The sequence below is a fragment of the Vidua macroura genome, chromosome Z, assembly GCF_024509145.1.
Source record: "Vidua macroura isolate BioBank_ID:100142 chromosome Z, ASM2450914v1, whole genome shotgun sequence".
NCBI lineage: Eukaryota > Metazoa > Chordata > Aves > Passeriformes > Viduidae > Vidua > Vidua macroura.
In genome coordinates, this window is record NC_071611.1 from 43,634,227 (window position 1) to 43,658,348 (window position 24,122).

General features: G+C 36.2%; 1 protein-coding gene across 1 annotated transcript in view; it reads right to left on the reverse strand.

Moving 5' to 3' along the window:
• Window positions 1–1,376: 1,376 nt before the first annotated feature.
• Window positions 1,377–24,122, reverse strand: part of SLC44A1 (solute carrier family 44 member 1) — a 64,902-nt gene continuing 42,156 nt past the window's right edge. The window contains exons 6-16 of the mRNA XM_054003127.1: window positions 21,628–21,797; window positions 19,728–19,817; window positions 17,487–17,614; window positions 16,267–16,453; window positions 14,149–14,314; window positions 9,666–9,822; window positions 9,138–9,221; window positions 7,932–8,069; window positions 5,265–5,501; window positions 3,631–3,711; window positions 1,377–1,457 (exon numbers count right to left, since the gene is read on the reverse strand). Of these exons, the coding sequence (XP_053859102.1) occupies window positions 1,434–1,457; window positions 3,631–3,711; window positions 5,265–5,501; window positions 7,932–8,069; window positions 9,138–9,221; window positions 9,666–9,822; window positions 14,149–14,314; window positions 16,267–16,453; window positions 17,487–17,614; window positions 19,728–19,817; window positions 21,628–21,797 (1,462 nt within the window). The 3' untranslated portion in view covers window positions 1,377–1,433. The remainder of the gene's footprint in view (window positions 1,458–3,630; window positions 3,712–5,264; window positions 5,502–7,931; window positions 8,070–9,137; window positions 9,222–9,665; window positions 9,823–14,148; window positions 14,315–16,266; window positions 16,454–17,486; window positions 17,615–19,727; window positions 19,818–21,627; window positions 21,798–24,122) is intronic.

Consider the following 24,122-nt stretch of genomic DNA (forward strand, 5'->3'; position numbering starts at 1 on the left):
TTACCTAGACATACCTCTCTACTCCATCATAAAGCTTCTATAGAAAGGCTCCTACTCTTTCAAAAGATTTTCTCTAATGGAGTGATTGAACCATTGAAGCATCATTATTTGTAGACAGCTTGTATTTAGTGCAACAAGTTTAAAAATTCTGCTCTGAAATATTAACTTTACAATAACAAAAATAGTTTTCTTAAAAAAATGTTAACAAAAAGAATATATAGCATAGACAGATCATTAATTCTTAGCAAATACTTTTATGCATTTACCATTTCACTATGCTGAATAATTGAATATTAGCATTCCTATCTGGTGAACTTCCAGACTGAAAAGATATTTATGTATCTAATAATAATAAAAAAGCATGTTCTCTTGTCATTATTTAATAATTTCAGATAACTATCCTGGCAGCTACACTTCCAAAGGAATGTTTCTCTGCCCTTTCTGGCTTTAGCCACCCATTACAATATGTACAAATATGGATCAAGCAACAGGCAAGGAATGATCCTTTCTACCTCCCAGAGCTCTCTCATTAGATGAAATTAAGCATACAATACTTTTTTATGCACAGCAGTATAATTCATTTCTCTTCCCATCCTCAGCATCTTTGTATCTAGTCATGAATTAATCATGAGTATGGCTAAGACTGAGCTCTAACAATCTGTTATTTACTGGCCTGTATGGAGAATCCATGCCCTTCAAAGGAACACTGCTGAAGTGTGAAGGAGGCTACTGAACTCAGGGGGAGGATAGAGGGCAATGGGTATGAGAGGTAAAAGTAGGGTAAGCAGGAAGTCAATTGCATATAAAAATTATCTGTCCCCATTTTGTAGGTTCTGTTTAATAGGAGATGCAAGGGCTCCCACACCTAAATACCTGAGGAGTTGGTTATTGTGATATCTGATACTGGTAAACAGAACTGTGCCCTGACAGGGCTGTAAAGTAAAATAAGTGCTTACAAACACATTTCAACTGAAGAAATTTTTGCTGATACGACCTCTTGAAAAAATAAATTAGAGACTTTTCTTGATTTTAATGTTTTCTGTACATGTCACTGTCCCAAATTCAATGCAAATTTTAAAGAAATTAAACAAGTAAAACTCTCAGCAGATTAGCAGTGTCATGGGAAATCTGTCTCTAAACCCAGTCATGATTTTAGATTATCTTTACAATGGTATTTCCTCCAGATTTTAAAATATCAAGCAGATATGAATCAACATTTCCATGACCACAACAAATAATTTAAGAAATGGAACAATGATAAAGCTGCTTGTAAAAGCCACCCGTATGAAAAGAGTACATGTTTCACAAAAATAATTGTTAAAAAAAGTTTTAAATCCCTGTTCCTTTTCTCTGATTTTGGCTGTTTATATATATATATATGTATATATATACTGTTTTGGAATGTCAATGTGTTCCAATATGGCTGGCTAGTTTCAAGATGAACTTGCTCCAGAGGCCTAGAAAACAAAGTCATACAGTACAGTCTTAGACAGATGCCAAAGGACAAGGAGAAATTGAGTCAAAAGGGTCACTGGAAGCCATAAAGAAAGAAGCGTGAAAACGTGGGGTTTTTTTATTGTGCCCTGATGCAAGAACAGCACTTCCTAAAGTGTTTTCTCATCTCTGCTACTAGTATCTATTTTAAATACAACTGTTCTTTGGGCATTTCACTTTAAGAAACAATTGTCATATCTAAGAAATGTCTGCATTTCAAGGAAACTGAAGCAAACCAGTAAAGACTCTGTAAAAAAAGAGAAAAAAGTAGTATTGATCTAATTTTCAGACATGCAATTTTGGGACTACAGGCAATACTGTTACACAACAGACTTATGAATGATCCTATTCTAGCTGTAACTGAGGCCCTCTATTTTGGGGAAAGGTCTCAGAAATTTAACTGCTGTGTCCCATCTTGATCAGGAAGTGAGATCCTAGTATTCATAATCAAATCAATTGGAGCTGAATGCCCAAAAATGGAAAAGCACAAGGCCCAAACAAGACATTCACATGAGCAACAGAACTGGGAGTAATTCAGCAGGAGACTTCCACTATGAGCCTCAAGTGCTCAGCATTTTCTCCAGCCATCCTATGAGGACTTTTAGCCAGTAGCAGGCTAAGAGTCCAGAAAAAAATTCCTCTAAGAATAAAACCACCTTTGGTTTGCACTTTTACAAGGGGTGAGGGTGAATAAAGTTTTTTAACATCCAAGCTTCAGTCAAATATAAAAGTGTAAGTGCCAGTCTGTGCCAGCTCTGACAACAGTGTAAGTGGAAAACCACTTAAGGTTAATCAAATATTTGAAACAGAGTTTAACATAAAATTTTGAACTGAATTTTTTGTCCATATGACTAGAGAGTTTGCACACCCAATTCTCAATCATTTTCATGGCACATTTGCATTTATAGCAATTAGCCCACTCTGAAAATCCCAATGTTAGTGTCTGCTTGACCAGCTAGAATTACTCCCAGAAGAAAACAGTAAATGAGCATAGAATTAGTTTTTTATATGTATAAACACAGCAGCATTTAGGCATAAGCAGATCTAGAAGTTGGTAAGCCATAATGAAATAGCAAAACACGCAAAGCTACACATCTATCCAGTCTATAGCAGGAACCCATTCCAGTTTAGTCAAAAAACGCTCATGCAACATGGCTTCACATACATTGTTGAAAAAAGAAATTCTTCTGTTAGCATACACTTATTTAGATTCCATTTGGTTAAAAAATGATCCTCATGGTACGGAAATGAATAAGACCCCAAACACTCTGAGAAAGTGATGATGGAAAAATATTCTGTCACACAAAGTCATAATGTACAAAGAAAAATCATACCTTGCTCAGCCTGGCTCTCTGCTATACGCCCTCTTTTCTCCACCTTCCAAATTTATCCTCCTATCTGTTATATGTACCATATATAGTGTTCTTATTCCAGGCTATTCAGACATGCAATGCCTTCCTAACAGGCACACCATAAGTAAAACAGGCTGCAGAAGCATCAATGATGCATTGTTCACTGTCTGTGCATCTGACAGTGTGAGATGGAAAGAGCACACAAGAGACAAGCAACATAAGTAGTTGGCAATAAAACAAACAATTGGGAGAAATGTCATTTGAGCAGGTTGAAAGGAATCACTGTATCCAATTCCTTGGCACTGTGTAAGATAATTTGGTGAGGGCTTTTAATACCTGTTCTTACTTTGCAACAATGGATACACACAGTAAATGTTCTTCATTTCAGGCTTTTGCAGCGAATGTAAGATGAGCAAAAATTATTCATCTCAGGGCTGAGAAGAGCCCCAAGAATCTCAGAGCCATTGTATTTTTAGACTGTTCAGCAACTGGGGCTGTCTGCATATACCACATGGCATGCACCACTAATCCTAATGAAATGATACTGCATTTGTTTCATATGAGACAGTTCCTTTCATCTTACTTTTACAGGAGATGGTCTCAGCTGTGACAAAAACTCTGCCATCCAGGTGATAGGCAAGCTCACAAACAGAAAAAGCAGAACATCTTGAGTGATACAGAGAACAAAAACTTCTCCTGAAGAAGTGCAGTCAGTAAAGACAAAGAGGGAGAAGAAGTAAAAGTAAAACTCTTGGAGGATCGCCACCTCCTCATCTGCACCTACCATTAGTTTTAGCTCTCTGCCCTCAGCTCCACTTCCCCGGCCAGCTTCTTTCATAGATTTCCTACTATTCTCCACAAACTCCTGAAAAACAGTAATGAAATGACAAGTGCTTTCATAGAGCAGGCTCCAAACATCAAATCTCAAGACAGAACTTCAAGATGTAACTACTCAAAATATCTAGGTAATTTGCATCTCCCATTTATCTTGCTTAGACTTGACCACAAGGTATCAAAAAACGCTGCCAAATAAACTCAAAGGTCTCCTTCACTTAATTCTGGAAGCCAGACAGATGTTTGCCTTGTGTGCTCTTACAACTTTCTTATTTACCATGCAATGCTCTCCTTTATGGGGAAAGAAGGTAAAAGGCTGATTTTCAAAAAACAAACAAAAGTCAAAACCAAACAACAAAAAATCCACAACAAAAATCCCAAACAAACCAGAATCTCATTTATTGCCTTGTATTCTGTGCCTCATGTTAGAACTCCATTAAACAAAAGGACTTGGAGATAATTACTTGAGATTTGGCTGATTTCCCTAACTGTCCTCAGTTCAACCTCTTACATTTTTCACAAAATTACAAGCTCCTTTTCATGAAGATTAGAAAATGTCCTATAAAATTTTAAGCAATTTTTTTCTCTTAAAGGCAAGAATTCTGAAGAAAATGTTGGTAAACTTTAGCTGCTGGGGTTTTGTGATATTGACTGTTGACTAAAGAAACCCACAATGCTTTTACAATTTATCAATGCTTTCTTCTGAGAAAACTTGCTGCATTTTACTTTTACTCTGTTAAAAAGCAACTAAGCAGCAGCTGATTTATTTATTATATACTCTAGATTCCATAGGGGTTTACAAAAAAATTAGCACTAAATTTTTGTCATGGTTTTCCCATCAAAAAAAAATTGCTAAGAAGTCATGAGAACCTTCCTCTAGCCTACAAGAGGGTACATTTTACAGAGACATATTATACACCTGCCACTTAAAAACACTGTCAAGAAATTTCCTACACAACAAAAAAGTGAGGGACTTGACAGGCAGAATTTTTATGTCTTGGTTTCTTCTTATCGTGAACAGAGAATAACATGGAATAAAAATGGACAAAATGAATCAGCCTTGCAAAAGGCCTTGACAAAGCATGTAGGCTCCAGGATAGAACATAAAGCCTGGTATTTCTATGTGTGACAAGAGTCAAATTCTGGTTGATGCCTATATGAAAACTCCACTGTGGTCACTGTCTATGCATGAGGTAGAATACTCTGATATTTTTTCTCTCTCATATCCAAAAGTCCTTCTTGGGAAATTAAAAAAAAAAACAAGTTTTCTCCCCTTGTTTTGCTTCTTTCTATTCTGCACTGTGTAATTTACAAGACATGATATCCAAGAGTATGATTATGCAAGATCACTGCTCATCTAACAGCTAACAAATGGAAGCCAATTCCATGGGAAGGAAGAATCATTACTTACTTGATCCTTATCAGATGACACTGTTTCCTGATCAAGCCATGAAAAATATAGCAAGGTAAAAAAAACAACCAAAAAAACCCCATATTGAACTCCGCTAGTGCATTAATTCCATTGTCAAAATACCTATTTAATGGAACCAGATCCTTAGACTTTGAGAGTAAGGGAAAACTTACCATGAGAACTTTATCCATGTAGAATTCCCTGCCAGGGCTCCCATCATTGTATTTTGTATCGATGGCAAAACATAAGAAAAGGACATCAACAACCATTTCATAAATGGAAAGGAAGCAGTGAGCAACCAGGAATGCAAAGAGGCAGACAATGATGAGTGGCAGCACCCAGATGGTGTAATCTCGTTGGTAATTCAGCAACATAATGCCAATCAAACCTGTGCTGCAGACAATCAGGACCTGAAGAAGAAAATGGTAGACAACTCTAATGGCAGAAGCCATTTGATATTCTTTATTTGATTTGTTTGTTTTAAGGCAATATGCTTCTTGGTCTGCCAGGGTTAGAACTAGAGGTAACAGATAGTAGGGAACAAGATCTTTACCTCCTGGATTCCCCACATCCCTGAGGATAAATGTCATTTAATTCATTTTTCAGCAGGTTCAAATTAATTGTTACACATCCTTCATCACAAAGAGTATTTTTCAGAGAATTTTACATTTATATCTGCTGTCATCATTCTAGTGTTATACAATATTCCTGTAAGAAAGAACTTTATCCTGTCAATTATATAAACCCCACAATCAGATGCCATGCATCAACTAACATGCAGCTGGATTTTTTTTATTTGGAGTGGAGGGAGAAGTTAGGTATTAGGAGAAGTCAGGTATTAGGAGGTATGTTTTTCATTTTGCTAGTGGAAACAACTTCAAACTTGTTTAATATCTATTTCTTCTCCATACAGGAGAAAGTAGATCAGAATTCACATGAGCCACTACATGTAACAGTCTCCACAGAACTACACTATGTGTGAGACCCTAACTGGGTACCAGTGTAGTTTTGGCAAAACCAAAAAGACTAAATTGGTGTTGCCAATTAACTTTTTGAATATTTCTGAATGTATTATTATGAATAGCAACTAAACACAATCATAAAATAGGTCAGCTTTTTTGAAAACACCACATTGAACTGGTAAAGGAGTGAAACATAAACTTTAAGGGATTTAGAGATTTTAGAGGAGCTAAGATTTTAGTTAGAGATAAGCCTTACTAGAGTTAATTAAAATAAATGAGTAGGCCTTGATGAAGTTAAGAGTTAGTAGTTAACTAATAATTGATTGCTTGTCAACACAATGTTTAGTTAGCTGGGTTTATAATGAAGAATACAGAAACTGACAAATAGCTTTTAGGAACATAAGACAATTGTGGGCCTCCTCTGTTCTGAAACCAATTGAAGACAGGGAATGGGAGTTCTACCAAGGTTCATTTGTCATATTTGCATTGAAAAGGTAGAAAGGTCAGAATGAGGAAGACTTCATTTACTTCCTCATTTTGGGACCCCTCCCCATGAAAGGGACCACTGACCCATTTCCAGGAACAAACTACGCATGCTTAATAGCTTTTGAAATGATTAGCATACAAAGCGAGGAATGGGATGTACCAAATTATGAATATGTATTTGTATTTTGGGTGTTCAATACATGTGTGGATAAAAGGACTCTGTAATCATTTGAAAGGTGTGGTGTGTATTTGGGAGCTATCCTGCACGCTGCCCGGCATCGCAATAAAAATACACTTTCTAACTTTAAACTGTTAGAGAGTTTTTGTCTGTCACAGTTAGATATCGGTACTAGATCAATATCCATATTTCTTTAATAAATCAGGAGATGCTGATAGTGTAGCATTATTTTAGCTGATACTGATTTTTATGTGCACAGTTCATTTGAGCATTCCTGTCACCTGAACATTTTTCTAATAATCCGAGATGTCTTTTCAGGGGGTGTTTCCTAACATTTTTCAAATTCCTCAGTAAAACTATGTTATGTAATTTCAGGCTCTTCGAAGCACCTATATCTCCCTTATGTGTTTATTCCTTCTCACATCTTACTTAAATTATGGATTTAAATGGATTAAATTATGGATTTAAAATGGATTCAAGGTCCAGCCCGCTGAACTTCTGATTTAACAGAAGTAGAGGAATGAAATAAGGAATACAGATCAGTCCAACCAGTGTCCAGATACTTAGGCACAGGTGATTTAAGTAATCTGGTATTAATTGTTTCTGTAAATTATAGCACTTCAAAGGATAGAAATAATTCACTGGATTAAATTTCCATACAGAATATCTCCATTAGCTATATCTCCAAAGGGCTGACTGATTACAGAAACTATTCTGGTCTCCTTTTAATTCTCAGAGTAGAACTAACTTAGTTGCTTAAACTGGCAGCTCCTCATAGCAGGCTTCTGTACTCTTCCAGTCTGATTTTGTTATAAAAGGTGATCAGCTATGTGTCAAATTTTCAACATAAACCTAGAGAGTCCATACTAAACGCAATTTAAAAGAAAAGCTTCCTTTCTTTACAATTCTATGTCTTAACTACAAAATCAAAACCTTAGACTTTCTAATCACTTTTCTCTTGACTCACTAAAAAAAATGCAAAAAAGTGTCATAAACTTCAGCTATTCCTCTCTAGTCACTTTTAATAAATTTAAGTGGACCATCTGTTTATGCTCCCTGTACTGGATGATCCCTTCCTAACATGATACAGCTAGATGCAATAAAGTGCACACTAAGAAACAGGATGTTTAAGGCATTTTGAATTAGGGTTCAAGCCATTGCTAAAGAAAGATTGCTTCCACATAGTCTGTAACAGCTGTATGTAGCAGACATACCTTTCCTAGAAACAGCATAAAATCCCCAACTGTGTTTATGGCAGCCACTCGCAAAGCATTTTCCACTAGGATAACAAAGGCATCCTTTGCTGAGGTGCAGAAATTGGTGCTGTTGATAGCTGTGGCTGTATAAGCATTCTGAGAAAAGGAAATTAAAGATTTATTCATAAAATGATCAGGTATTTCAGATGGAGGAGGGGGGAAGTAAGGGGCAAGATACATCTTCTGAGTAAGACACATTCATCATATGATTTTAATGAACAAAAATTCCCTTGAGAGTTGTTGAATCAAGCAATATGAACCAGCTGACAGAAGATTATATGAGGTAAAGAATTACTATTCTTCTCCCTTCTTGCTCATAATTTATGCATTAACAAGTTTGTTCAAAAAAACTCATTTGCAATTTCTCTGCAGGAGGAGGTGAACAGTAGCATAGCTACAGAAATTAAATAGTTCCAAAAAACCCAATCTGGAAATATAAAAGAATCTGAGTGTCATGCAAGTCAACCAAGATAATTTCTAAATACTTAACTAGACCGAATTCAAGGTTAGTGAGGACACTTTTCAAGGATTACATTGGGGCATTTAAAATGCTTTCTTATGATTTTATTTTCTACATTTCCATAAGCAAAAAAAAATTAATAACAGTGAAAGAGATATTATGTGCAAGATATTTATGTATCTGATTTATTTATGTGATGTTTATGGCCCATAAATCCACTTTTACAAGGGGTCTTTTACAAGGACCAGCTAGTGTGTTGCACTTTGAAACTCTTTTTCTTCTTTGTAGATGATTATGACAATTTGCTGTTTTGTATAGTTTTTACACTGTGAGATTCTTAAATATTACACTTAGAAAAGCTTAATTTTCTTTTCATAACAAAAATATTTTGAAACCCAGATGTAGTTTGACTGAATAGACCTAAGGGGGAATGTCTCCACTAAACCACGAAACAAATTGTTATAAAGTTGAGAAACCATGTTCACAAAGATGAATATAGACTATTTTTTAGTTCTTGTTTATTTTCCAAAGATCAACGTAGTGATTTGCAGTGTAATTTCAGTAATGGAGACAAGACTGAAGTACTGTCATTCAAGTTCAGTTCCAAAGTACAATACATTATGTCTCGGCATCAGATTGCACTCTGGGAATATATATATATTAATATCAGCCCTTACATAAAACTTAAATATGGAAAATCTTACCTGATTTAAATATGTCAGGCACTGTTCTAGACACCAAAGGCAGCAAATGCAGGCTTTAAGCATACAGCGAGCACAAGCATTTTCCTAGAAAAGCACAGAATGTGGGAAAACATCTATAAAGAGTTTTTATGGATACAATATTCTCTTGTGCTTCAGTAACTGATATTCAGCCTGCTAACTTAAGCAATTTGTATCAGTCTCATGGTCCTGTAAAGTCTAAATATTCAGAGAACAATAGGATGGTTTGGGTTGAAAGGAACTCCCAACACCACAGGCAGGGACACCTTTCACTAGACCAAGTTGCTCAAAACCTCATCCAGTATGTCCCAGAACACTTCTGGGATGGGATATCCACAGCTTCTCTGGGTAACCTGTTCATGTGCCTCACCACCACCCTCACAGTGAAGAATTTCTTGTTACCCTGATCTATTCCAAAACAGGAGTTCCATCCTCCCACATTGACTAAATAAACAGGTAGACATATCAGGCCTTGAGTTTCGATAAAAAAATGGAATCTATTTCTCTTACCTTTCCTTTGAGTTGTGTGTGAATATACAAAAGAATCATTCGTGGTATCTTCACCAGTGTGATAATGAAAGACCCCTTTGCTACTGTTCCTAGGTGGTAACAAACAAGGCGATTAACAGATGCCAGAATAGGAGTAAATGGCAGATTTCTTTTCTCCCTGTTGAAAAGAGAAAAAAAATGAAGTAGAATGATCAATATTTATGTGGTATCATCTAGAAGTGCTACAAATTCTCAATAACATATTGGAATAGGAAAAGGAATATATTATCCTCATACTTGCTTTCTGGATATATTGCTCACTCCACCCTGACAAGCTGTGTAACTCACAAATTTGTCTCTAATGCAGGACTACGATTAGGAATTGGTATGTCATACTGTCAGAGACTGCAATATTATTGTTTATGGCTTAAGCATTTTTATGAAGCATTTTTGCATATTATACCAAAACTTCATAACAAAAGCTGTATGGAAGATCACCACACCCTGAATGAGCCTCCTGACTGAGGCCCTGGACTACAAGTTGATGGAGGTAAGATAAAGTGACTCAAATCTGGGCTGGGAGAAAAAATACATTCACAGGAGGGTTAAGACTCACACCTTTGGGCTGGAGACCACCGCCCCAGGGCTATCAGCTGCCAGACTTGCACAGGCCCTCACACCAAAGGGTGGGGGTGGGAAGGAGAGGTTTTGGGTGTGTGGTGAAAAAGCCTCTGGTGAGAGGCAGTGAATGCCAATACTCTGCTGTGCAGACCCGCCCAGCTGCCATCACCTCTTCACCTGGGAAAGCCACATCTACAGGACATCCATATGAATGACAGCAGAGGGGGTGCTATGGTCCATCAAAAGTTCCCCCCACAAGGGGCCCCAGGTCTTGCACTGGAGCACAACAACATGATGCAACAGATCCACAGTGTTGCAAGAGACAGTGTCAAACTTGCCCTCTAGGCATTCCTACCTGGCCCAAATGTATATTAATCCATTGGATTCTATACTTTTTGTGGTGTGGGGGACCCTCACCACCAAGAAGATCAGATGGAAGGAAGCCATGAGATGTCAGTGGGACCCTTGGAAGGATGGTATGTTTCTACCTAACCCCCGTCCCTCTCCCTGTTCTCCTCCCTGCTCTTTTTCTACATCTTTCTTTCTTTTCTCTTCTTTCCCTTTGCCTCTTTTACTATTAAATAAAATATATCAACTTTTTTGTTTGACACCAACATCTAACGTCCTTTGGTTTTAATCAAGTTTTGGAGCATATTTTGAACCTTTCTGGGTTTGACCTATTTTATTCACAAAGACTTCATTTTCTTTGTTTTTCTGTGTTTAAATTGATTCGTAACACATATGAGTAGTGTGCTGGTGCATTCCTGTTGTCCCTTCCCATCTTGGGCTGCATTATGATCTCAGAAATGCTTGTTAGGCCCTTGTCTTGATGAAGAGCACCTGTGCTCAGCTCCTCAAACTTATCAGAAACACAGTCTGCTCCCAAGAACTTGTCATGTCTATCAAGGTCCTGTTTTTAAATGCACAGCCTGGTAAACTTTTTTTTTTGTGCCCAAATATCAACCTAGGTAGAACAACATTTCTGTTATTGAATTTTCAAAGAAAGTCACAGACATGAATTGTGGAGAGGATGGAAAATTACTATGACTAAAGCCAATTCTCTTGCAACCCCGTAAACTCCTGGACCACAGCGGGCTATGATGAGCACCTTCTTCTGAGTGGGACCTCACTCAAGTTTGTGATACTCAGAGGACCAACATCAAATGCTGCTGACAGAGCCTGTGCTGACACCCCACTCCTCAAGCCTCAACCCTTTGCCCGTTGAGAAGGTGCAGAGGCATCTGACCTGAGCACTTCACTGAACTTGAGAGGAATTTTTACGGGTCTATACCTTGTACCTACATGGGTGAGTGTGAATGTGCTATGGCAAATGTACTGTGAACATTAGGTTGGTAAGTAAGTCAGGTCAAAGTAACTGAGTTACTGTTGTGCTCATAGTAAATTAATGATTCTACAGACTTTGTTAAATTCGTTAAATTACGCTATTGACTAAGTGATACTAAGTTTAAGTGCTGTTTAACTCTTTAGGCCTAAACTGTTGGTGAAGTCTTGGGCTAAGAGTGGCAAGAGGGCCCACTCTTGTGATTCAGTGAGAGGGTCTCCCTCATTCCTTTTTATCCTTATCCTTTCTCACCTGTAGCTTTTTCCATCCCCAGCTTCCACATAAATAATTTTAGGTTTAGTCTTAGATTAACTTATTTTAGTCCTACTTTTCCTTTTTAAAATGTGCTTTAATAATCTACTAAGTAGTAGAGTGAATCTTGTCAATGAACTCGATCACACTTTAACTTCTTTATTCACCAGCTTTTGCCAATACCTTGGCTGGTGGTTCTCTAAGCAACCGGAAACATTCATTGATGACAGGTAGTCTTACTGGCCGTTGGTTGCATTACCACTATTAACAGCTGGCAATTCCCTTAAAGTTACATCAGATGGTGTGCAATTCAAAACCTTCCAAAACAGTAACAAACTGTGCTAATACTTTTTCAGTCAGACTACTGATAAACTTGTCTTCTCCTCTCTTGTTCTTTTGGAGATCTTTGTGAACTTTGGACAGGATATTACTAATTGATCAGGTTAACTCTTTGCTCAGAATTTTTGCGTTTATGATTTAGCTGTCATATCCTCAAGGTATCAAGAGCTGAGCCTTAAAACAAGTTATTAAATGCAATGTAGCTATAATAGTTTTAATTTATCAGATAAATACTCATGTTCATGGTTTCATTTTTCTTTTCTACCAAGAAACTCACTTATACATCTCTCTCAAAGAATAACACTAATTAAACATTTAAAGAATGGCTCTTCTTCTTTATTGGAAATAAGAACATGATAATAAGCATATTAAGAAACATTCAAAAAAATAAAGGATCTCCCCAGCTTGGGAGAGATGAGAATTTCACTCAGAAAAGATAACAAAAGTAGATTCTTCATTCTACAAAACTAATATCTGCATAATGTAATCCTGAGATGTTAATGATTAAAGTAGATTTACCCTGTATTTTATTCCAATTAGCTTTTAGAGGAAGACACATTTTACTCCCTGTTAGGCATAATCACATAAATTGCTTGAGTCTTATGCCCAGGCAATACTTCCTCAAACACCAGACACTTCCTCATTTTCAGGGCAAAGGCTGGAACACAAAACACTTTGAGGCCTGTTATTGCCGGAGTTGAAAGGAATCCATCTGGCTACGGTGAATGAGCAGTGAACATGTATAAAACATTTCTCCATGGATAACTTCATCTCATTTGATTTGGAAAGCTTCGCATATGCAAAATAATGGATAAGTGCAAATTAATGCCTTTTCTGTTTTTACAAGTCACTTTTCAAATTATGATTTGAACCTTAAAATGCAAAAAGAAAGTAACAGTAGAGAGAAATGAGTATTTATTAACTTAAAATAAAATTGATGTTATGGAATTATAGGGTATGGATGAAATAAATATCATTCCCCCTCAGGTGACAGGAAATACATAAACTTACAGATGAAGCATGCACATTGCTAAGCAATCTATTTCAGTGCAGAGTAATTCTCTTTCCTCTGTGTTTTCCTCATTCCATACTCAATCGGGTTTAATTATTCACAAGATTACATCCCTGTAACATCTTGTAATAACTTCATAGATGTATTTCATTCGTATACTGGAGAATTTCATCATTAATAAAATAACAAAATTTCTGACAGCACAATAAATTGATTCCTTGCTTTTGATATTATTTTAAAGACTAGGGCAGAAAAGGAGTCAAATGTAGTTCAGGTAACAACCTCAATTAAAAAGACAAAGCAATTAAACATTTGTGATCTGAATCATGCACTTAAAAAATATCTGCATACATTACTCAAAAAACTGATACACAATTTAGTTCAGAAATACAGCGATAAAATATGGAGTTTAAAATTTTACATGAATTTTTATTTTGGTAAGATCTTGTCAGAATCTATATGTAAATGATTAATCTAATAAGATCTTAAGTAATCCTGTGAAAGAAAGATTAATGAAGATTAGTGAAGCACTGTAAATAATTTAAAGGGCACTGTTTTGCAATTAAGATAATAATAAATTGCTGTCATTATTTGTTTAACCTCTACAGATCTTACCAGCATTAATTATTTAGTAAAACAGATGACCTTCCAGACTCATTCTACTTTGTAAATAACCCCCCATGCCTGTAGAATGGGCACAGGTTACAAGGCAAATAATATTTCAAGTCTTGTATGTCAAGAATACCATCTATAAATGGCAAAACAGGTAGTGCAGGACTTTACATTACTTTAAAAGGGTCAAGGCAATTTAACTGTTCCCCAGCTTTCACAATGGACACAAATATGCTCCACAGAAACCCTGTTACTCAGTATTTCTGTTAAGTCAATGAGTAGCCTGTGTAGGCTACTCATGATAGAGCTATCTACATTATCCTTACCTTGTAAAATAGTACGTTACAACAGCCCCTGCTACTGTCATCTGCTGACAGGCTAGGATAAACTCACTGATCCAGATGAGCCCCACTACATGGTACCACCACATGTATTTCAAAGGACCTGCCATTCGAAATTCAACAAATCCTTCTTCATTTGGGACAGGACTACCTAGAAATAAATGAGGGTAAAAAAGAAAATGATGCTTACATCAACTCATAATGAAGGAAGCATATGGTATTAGCAGTTCCTAACCAGTTACAACAGAAACCTCTCTAGTTTCTGCTTATAGTTTTAAATGCCACATTTAGGAAAATTGTTCTTAAGAAAAATAGAGCTTTTGAGACAATAAGTATAATGCTATTTGAAAAAAAAAAACCTAAAAAAATTCCAGAACTAACCACCATCTCATAGCAAAAATTCATATAGTTAAATTAATGGAAGTCTACTTCAGTCATTCCTAATTTGAGTTTGCTGCATTATCAGTATTTTTCATACAGCAGGAATCAGTATCAGCTCTTTACATCTAGATGTCAACATCAACAAACACTTTTGTTTTCCCTGTGGTAAGCTTTAAAGCTAGTAACACAAATATGGAGCAGCCTTAGAAATTCTAAAGATACAATTTCATATATTCAAAAATTCATTGACTCTTTGTCTAATATGAATAGCAATATCATGTACTGAGACGGACAGCATGTCAGAACACTCCTAAGATAAGCTCTATTTCAATGTTTTAATGCACAGCGAGATGTTTCATAATATACAACATTTACATGAACAGCTGATGAGATTGAGAAAAGCACCGCAAGGAACTTTGTGTCAAAACAACCGTTGTTTTGACTTAGCACTGACAGTACCTACCCACATTCTTAGTTATGGTTTTATACTTACATATAAAATGAAAGTTTTCTTGTCAATAAGTTAATTATTGAAATAATTCTCGTTTCAGTAAACATGGATTTGGCCTTATTTGCACAAACAGTTTGTTTAACTGATAATAGTGATGATATTGAGTACATACAAGCTAAAAAGATAAATTAGTTCTTGTAGAATCACGGCAGGTTGAAGGATTCTGTCAGTTAACTATAATATCAGACTACATTCTGCTATAAATTTAGTACCTGTGCAGTGATCTGACTCAGAAAGTGAAGCTCAGGGCTGAGACTTTCTGTGGTGTCCATTTTCTGCACATAGCATAGCATGCAATGAAAACTAAAAATTCCACCAGTAATGAGAACAGGAACACATGATTTCTATTGCCTCCAACCCTTGCTAAGAACTCAGGATATGAAAATATTTTTCTTGTATTACTGTGAAATAGCCTTGTGACTTGAAACACTGTGACTTTTGGGTCGGTAGCAAACAACACATTTCAAAATTTTAAGAAATTTAATAATGAATGGCAGTCTCTGTTGCCTACAATGTACTGCAAAATAACAGACTTTTTAAAAAGTATCTGCTGTGGTGTTTTTTTTAACTGAAGTAACTAAGATTTGGACCCATGGGATTGATTAATTCTAGAAGCTCTTGTCAGACCCTGAATACAAACAAAGCTTTCACCTTTTATGTACTGAAGAGCAGGCAGGAATTAAGAGTACATTGGCTGCTCTCAAAATACAGTGTACAAGCAGCAGAAAAATCTCCCTAATCATTCTGGAATAATACTGGACACCTAAGTTACAAACAACTGAAAACTAAAATCACAATATTTATATTGTGGGAGATAGTAATTGTGTGCAATGGCCCTTCCCTTACTGTGTACTTATCTGTGTGAATACTGTCTGCAATACTTGGTGACTCCAAGATTATGGTGTCTTTAACTTGTGTGTGTAAAATTAAAGGGAATTATTTGAAAAGTTGTTATAGCAGTTTTATTATTAGAGTCTCATGGTTTGCAGCAAGCCAACTTGCATCAAATCAAAAAGCCAGCCTAACACACGAAGTACCATGCTGGGAATGAAGACTCAAATGCACAATAACTTGAAGTCAGTGAAGCAGACAGGAACAGAAGCATAATATGTGAGCTTTTTTCTTTGAGATTCCCACAGGCTTTTTAGTCAACTCTGCTAGAAATCATACAAAAATGAAATGAAAATTATTTAAAGTAAATGACTGCTTACCTGTAGTACCAAGAAAAAGCAAGACTGTGATCCAGTATGTCCAGAAGAGGATAAGCACAAAGAATGTCCAAAATGGCTGGAAGACTAACAGTGGCAGGTGAATGAAGACCTTGCCAGCCACGTGAAACAAGGCAATGGTGAGAGCTACTCTTTTGCGCATAATTAACATGATCAAGAACAAGATAACCTAGAGGGGGAAGTTTCCAAATTACATTTTAGAGTACTGAAACAGCATCAAGCTACTCTTTTGCACAGCTAGGATATTTAAACCCCCTAAATTAACACATATTCTATCTATAAAATCACAAGATCAAAATGTAAAACCTCTATCAGCTCCTTCTTCTGGTGATAAATTATTTTCCAAATTATACTTTTGGGGAATTCCATTCTCATAATTATGTATTTGGAATCATTATCAGCCTTAAGCTAATGAGACAAAACCAGGTTCTATCCTCAATTATGTTTTATAAAGCAGTGAAATCAGCCAGTTTTAACCTTTAATTATCTTTAAGAAAGGTAATTTAAAATTTTTATCTGACCATGGCATGGTGGTCTTATAAGATATATGTATGTATATGTATAATAACATAGGGAATAAGAATCTAGGAGAGGGAACAGAGAGGAACTTTTGGATTAGGATGTGAAGCAACAAGAAGAACATAAAAGGGAGTCTACAATTCCTGTGAAGTTAGTCAAACATTGTCAGATTCCAGTAGTAAATTCAGTGACTCTGAAATTAACAGCAAGGCCCAAAGAAGATTAATTGGTTCAAATGGTGTTAGTATTTCAGCTCACAATGATTTAAGAACAACTTCTTTCAGAAGTAGGCTAAGGACTTTTAAATACACTGAAATGACTAAGTACCTCTGAATTGAGAACCTAAGAAAAAACTCTTTGGATTGGCAGTCCAATATCGTACCTATTCTTGGAAGTCCCTGTGGACATTTTACAGTAGATTAAAGTAGCTGCAGGCTTAGAAAGTCTCTCCTGACTCAAAATCAGATAATAGAGAACAGTACCTAGAAAGTCTCCCCTGACTCATAATCACGTGTTAGAGAACAATTCCTAAAAGTTAAAAAAATAACATAATGAAAGAAAATCACTTTAACAGAAATAAACTGTTCCAAAATGTGTGCAATACAATGCTTTCACCTGAATAAAAAATAGAGACCAACAAGAAGACAAGAACAGAAAATAATACAGTCATTAGCAAAGCATACCGTGAAGACTGTAGCTGCAATGGCATAGATCAAGAGAGCCTGAAGATTGTCTTTGGCTATTTGGGTCTCAAGAGCACCGGCAGATATTCGTTGTTTAGCATAGAGCCACCACAGGACTCCTGTACCACCTATGTTTTAGTGAGAAAACAAAAAGGATAAATAAACGAATCTTCTGTGTGATACATGCTACCTAGTCCCAGAGAAATAAAACAGCTCTTTCCTTTTCAGTCTAGACTGGTACTGAATACTCAAGAGCACTGATGCTCAACCCAACAGGAACTTGAGAGGAGGGAGAAGTACCTAGTTCTCCTTTGTTGCCCTCTTCTCAAGTGAATAATCTCTTTTCACAGTCTCACCATACTATGGCCACTTAAGAGACTTGCAGAACCTTGACTCTGTGTTTTAGGGTAAACTGCATTGAAGGACTACTTCATGGAGAGCCCTAACAGTGAACAGCACTAGCTCCCACTAGACAGGCAATAAAAGAACAAAAGGAAGAATAAATAATTCTGTGATAGGCTGTATGTATGAATGTATCTGTGTGTACAATAATGCAGGGAGTAAGAATTTAGGAGGGGAAACAGAGACGGACTTTTGGATTAGGATGTGAAATAACAACAAAACAAGGAGTCTACCATTCCTGGGAACACTAATCAAAAAAAACAAGCATCAGCCTGATGCTGGAAACTGCACCTTAGTAATATGTAGCTAAACTTGCTTCAGACAATATCTTGGACACTAAAAAAAAACATTAGTAAAAGGCACAGGAGGCAAATACAATGTGAAGTACTATCTTCTCACCCCTGCTATGTTAATCCTAGCCTAATAGCCAGAAAAACAGTCTCCTAATCTAGCTGCCTTTCCAAGGTAGAACTTTTCTTGAACACAGATCTCCAGCCCCTCAGGGAGATAACCTCTCCTCTCTGGTACATTTCTTTTCTCTTTTAAGTGTCCTTCTCTTTTCTGCTGGTATTTCTGAATCAAATGCATAAGCTTAGTATGGAGGTTGGACCAGATGAGCCTCTGTAGTCCCTTCTGTGATTCTGTGATTGCATGTTTTTGCTGAACATACTGTGTTCAGGTCTAAAATGAGGAATGGTCTTTTGACATCTCCTAAACAAACAGTCAAGGCAGAATAAGCAGTATGTGTCATAAAAGACAGGGGTTTATTCAGTCCATTATTATAATGGATGAAACTTTTTAGAACATAGTAGCAGATGCCAGTCAACTATTTCATTCAACATGGTTGCTCAGCTTCTAAAGAGAATATAAATGAAAAAAAAAAAAATCCATATTTTTCCTTTTTTTGGAAAGGAAAAAAGGAAAAATATTGTGAGGCCATTAATCAGAAAACCAAAGTGATCCTGAAAAAATATAGATGGTCTGCTGATTTTTTCCATCCATTGCAGTCATGAATTACAAGAATTAAATCACTAGTGCTTCCTAATGTGATTATTCTATTTTTTTTCCTTCTGTGCAGTCATCTGCCCAGATATTTTGGCTTAGCTACTCAGTAATAAGTGTAGAAAACTTTCGTTTTATTAATTTAAAAGCTAATGTGATAAAATAAGGCTATTTTCACGCAAGCTACATCATTTTGGAAGAGACAACCTTTGGTCATTTCCAAGATAGCATGGCTGGTAGCATTTCACATATGATCTATGTCATGCAGTTCTTCCGGAGTCATATAGAAATACAAGGATTGAATAAGAATTGCTAGACAAGCACCTTTACTTCCTCTCTTCAAGAACAGGTCTTAAAGAGCTACTCAAAGAACTGAAGGGCTGATGAACATGTCAGAGTTGTAAATATATTCAGCTGCATAAGCAATAGTTGCCCTTTGATTTCTTCATGCACCAGCCACAATGTGGAAGTACCACCAGACACACCCAGGCTTAGCTGCCTTGCTGATCTGTTTGGAATGCAGGTTAAGAAGTAGGGTTTTGTTACAAGTGCTGTGAGGAATCTCCTGCACTGACACCTGTGTGCTCTAGTGAGCTAGGCTGACATGAAGACTCACTGCCAAGCAGGGTGTGCAAATATTCAAGGAGCAATGTACTCTCTGAGAGAGATATGCAATTACTAAGGTGGCACTTTTGATGTACATCTTGAAAGAGACTCAAAAAAACAGGCTGAAGGGAAATGCATGATCCAAGATGTGTGTGGGATGTAGCTGGGCTGAGGACATGGAGCACAAAGATTAGAACTGGGCACTCAAAATGGGAGACAAACAAAACTTACCAAGCGATCCCAGAATGACAAGAATTGTTAAAATCCAGACAAGTACTCTTGAAATGTACCTTATTATAACCATCAAAATCATGGACAACACTGCAAAAGAAGACAAATAAAATAAGCAGACTAATTACTTCAAGTAGATATTGCCTCCCTGATTTTACCACTGCACTAAGATAACTGCCTTCCAATAGAATTTTTACAGACAGATTTCTTTTTTGAGGCTTACAAACTCACTGAATAGATAGTTAAGAAAATTAGGCACCTCTACAACTTCTGCTTTGATAATGTTGATTAAAACAAAGAGAGCATAAATACATTTACATGATACATCAAACACAAGACACAATGCACGCATACAGACAGAGATGTACTTAGACAATGACCAAATAGACAGCAAGACATGGCAGTACTTTGAGTCTGGTAATATCAGCACACCTCCTGAGGACTAGAGCAGAGTCGGTACTCAAATACACATGTCAAACAAGTGCAGTTAATATGATATCTGCGTATTCCAAAATGCCATGCTAGTCATAAGTCACAAACTATACAGCAGCTAAGGCTAAGTGAGTGGTATGTACAAGTGCAAACTTGTATTTTAACATATGACACATTTGTGTTCAGCAGTTACATGCAAGCCACTGGAACCTGGCTTTTTGAATCACAGCCTAACCCACTGTTTTAAAACAAATAATTTCTGTTTAACTATGAAATTACAAAAAATGCTTTTTAAATTAACTATATAAATTCTGTACTAACTTCTGACTCTAACTGAACAGTAGCACAACAAATCAGCCACTAGCTTTCAGATTTAAAATGGTTTTCTACCATTATTACCAAATACTGAAGCTGTCAAGATGTAAAAATAAACAGCTTTCCAGCTACAGTTGAAAAAAATACACAGTGGTCTTCTGTGTGTGTGTAGAGGGGGTTAATGGTATCTAGCATCCTCTTCTTTTTCCTTTCCTTTTCTCTTTCTTCTCCCCTGCCCTTTTTTTTTTAACTACAAAAGCAAACTGAAAACAAAGGACCCCCCATATCTGATACAGCTTTGCAGTGTTTCTTTCTAAATAATACACCACCCATAGGCATAGCTAATATCATGATCTTGTTATTTTAGGATTTCAGATTTTATACTTTGTATGAGTAAAATAGACTCACTAGGAAAGCAATTTATGTCCGTGGGAAACATTCCACCTCAAACAAGAGGACTTTGTTAAAAAAGCTCTTCAGTGTAGTGCCAAGTGTCATTTAATAGGCTAGAGGCATCTCGCAGCTATAGAAACAATTAGCACCTCTGTACTGTTTGGAATTTCCAGCTCTTCAGAAAAGGCTGAGATTTTCAAAGACCTGAAGCTTTTAATTTTGAAGGAAGGGGAAGAAGGAGGTAACATACAATGCAAAAAATGGGCACCTAATTTTCTTGTTTTCACTCTTAAAGTTCTCATATCTTTGCGCAGGTATGTTAAATGAAACAAAATCCCTACATCCAACTGGTGTGTGCTACTTTGCATTTCTCAACCTGTCCTTTCTATTTGTAAAGGGTTTATTTGGACTTGAGTTGGTAGAAGATGACTACTGCAAATGGGAAAGGGGAATACTATTTTAAAAAATTAAGAAAAAACGGATGCTCTCTTAACTATATCAAAACTAATGTTGGCTAAATAGCAGCCATATATCCTCTATCTCATAATCAGTGTAAGAAAAACAAAACCAGGAATGCATATGTATATTACTTAAAACAAGTTACCCACCTCTCAAATAAAATTTTAAAAAGCATTCTGAATAATTTTCTAAGGGATTGTTGCTATTATACAGGTTTTTTGCTTATATTGTGGTTAGAGTGTGTTAACAACCTCCTAATGGAGTACACTAAGAAATAGCTAATAATGAGAAAAACAATTACCTAGTGATAACAAGCAAAGTCCCATTATAATCTTTTTGCTGGTCATAACTCCACTAATCAGCCTGTGTAAGACACTACTGTCACTGACAAAGGTGATCAGGGCCTCTGCAAACTTGGCATAGCAGGAAATGTTCACAGGAGCACAGCGATGGAAGAATGGAATAGGTGCACTGGTGACACAAGAAAAAAAAATCAGAAAAAAAATTACTCCTACTTAATATAAATGCCACATCAACACACAAATGAAAGGTGAATAGATGCAATCATTCTACCCTTATAACATCATAACCAGAAACCATGTGTTGAATGCACAAGTGCTGCTGAAATGAGGATGATCATAATGAAAAGTGATGCAGTTCTTACAAATAATCCTGTGAGGCTGGAGTGTACATTCCAATAGGATATTATTACCCTCCCACCCTTAAATGACAAGGCGCAGAAAGTATATGTTCCTATTTCCACTTAAATGTCTTTCTTTCAAGTGTCAGGTGGTGAACCAGCAGCTGAAACAATGCGTTTCACTCATGTTAGAATGGAATACTGGTCCATATTTGCAGCAAAAGAAATTGCAGAATAACAATACTCTTCTTGAGAGTATATATTTTGTGGTAAAAGACATCAGCATTCACAACTGCTGCCAAGCAAAACAAATGTATTTATTCCTAGTCTTTCCCCATACTAAGCTTGTTCTTGCATTGAATATTACAATCACAGTGTTTATATTCATTAACTTTGTTAAAACTATTGAGACTATGCACTAAACTTTGCAGAATGCTCTGAAAAACCTACTATCAAGAGAAAGATACAAGAGAGCATAAACTTTCCTTTAAAAGTGGGTAGTTTTGTTTTCTAAATGTCTCCCATTTAGTAGCAGTCTGCCTTGGTCATAAAAACTATGTCAGATCTCAAAGTGGCCTATTACATCATTTGGTCCATTCCCAATTACATTTCAAATATGAATTACATGTTCCTTCCTGTAATTGGATCCAATGAAAAAAATATATTTTCTATTGTTTCATCTGCCCAATCTTCCTTACTTGAAAGATTTCAGTGGACTATACCAGCAATGAACATAATCTTCTGCAGTTTCCCCATTTCAGCAATGACCTATAAATCAACAATTTTCTGTCCTCAATAACTATTTTTAAGGTCGTGTCTTTCTAAAATTCTAATCACCATTTTAAATACATAGTGAATAAACCAGCTGCCTTAGGCACATATTTCCCATCCATTGTTTTTCTGGGGAAAAATGATGACATGCTGAAAACCATTAAAGTGTAACTATTCTGTAAAGAAATTGGGAGAAATTATGATCACCTACCATTTCTAGGTAATTAATTAATAGGGCCTAGGTTTTTGTTTAAAGTCACTGATGATTGCAAATTTTATGGAGTACTGTGTTGAGTAGGCAAATCCATTTGGAGATGCTCATATTGATGGTCTGCTTTTGTGTAGGAATGAATACAGCAGTTAAGCACAGCAAAGTAATTGTGTATTAGTCACAGTTGTTAAAAAACAAACTTATAGTGATGGCTGCCCTACTTAAAAGGCAGCCCAGGTATCCTCTTAGCCTCTTAAAACATAACCTATTTTGGAATACTGTTGGTTCATTATATGCCATATTACTGAAAAAGACTGAAATTTGAGAGGTTTATTTAATTGTTAATTGCTACAACTTTACAGAAAGCCTAGAGCATTTGTAAATTGTCACTACCAGAAACACTAAAGCCCAAATTTTGAAGTGGGAGTAGGCAAAAGAATGTTATTCCTGCATCCAAATACAAAAATATTCACTTTGAAAAGGGAACTAATGGGATTAAAGTATTCTTCCAAAATATATCCCAATGAAAGAAAATATGCTTTTTGCATCAGAGTTTATAGTAGTCATCTAATATCTCTTAACCTAAAGCAATTTCACTACGTATTTTAAGTTACCTATTTTTATGTGCAGTAATTAATTACTAAGTTTGTTTTAATTAATAAAAAAAACAGGCTAATGGTTCCTACAAGCTTTCTTAAGTAAATGGGATTCCTGAGAATCCACTTTTGAGATCTGCTTCTGCTCCAGTGGTTCTGACTGAATGAGTAGGTGAGGTAAAGTGTCCCAATATAAAACACAATAATGGATCTATTCTCCATGACCTGTGCTATTTTATATGAACTCTTGATTATATCTTGGTATATTACCTACTGAAAGGAATTAGAAATTTCTAAGAATAGCAACATGATGCTTAATCATAAACAAGAATGAATAAAGTTCAAGCCAGCAGATGATGGTCTCAGAATCTGTACTTTTAAAGCATTATTCAAATGAAGTTAGGAGATCCATCTGATTACTCAAGTATTAGATTTCAAAGAATTTTTTCCTCTCACTACTACCCCTGTGCATGTACAGGGATAGTACAGCAACCTGTGAAAGGGGAGGGAGAGTCCAGTTGGAATAACACTACTAGCTGCTCTTTATAACCTCTACAGGGCAGTCCCTTGGCAGAGCT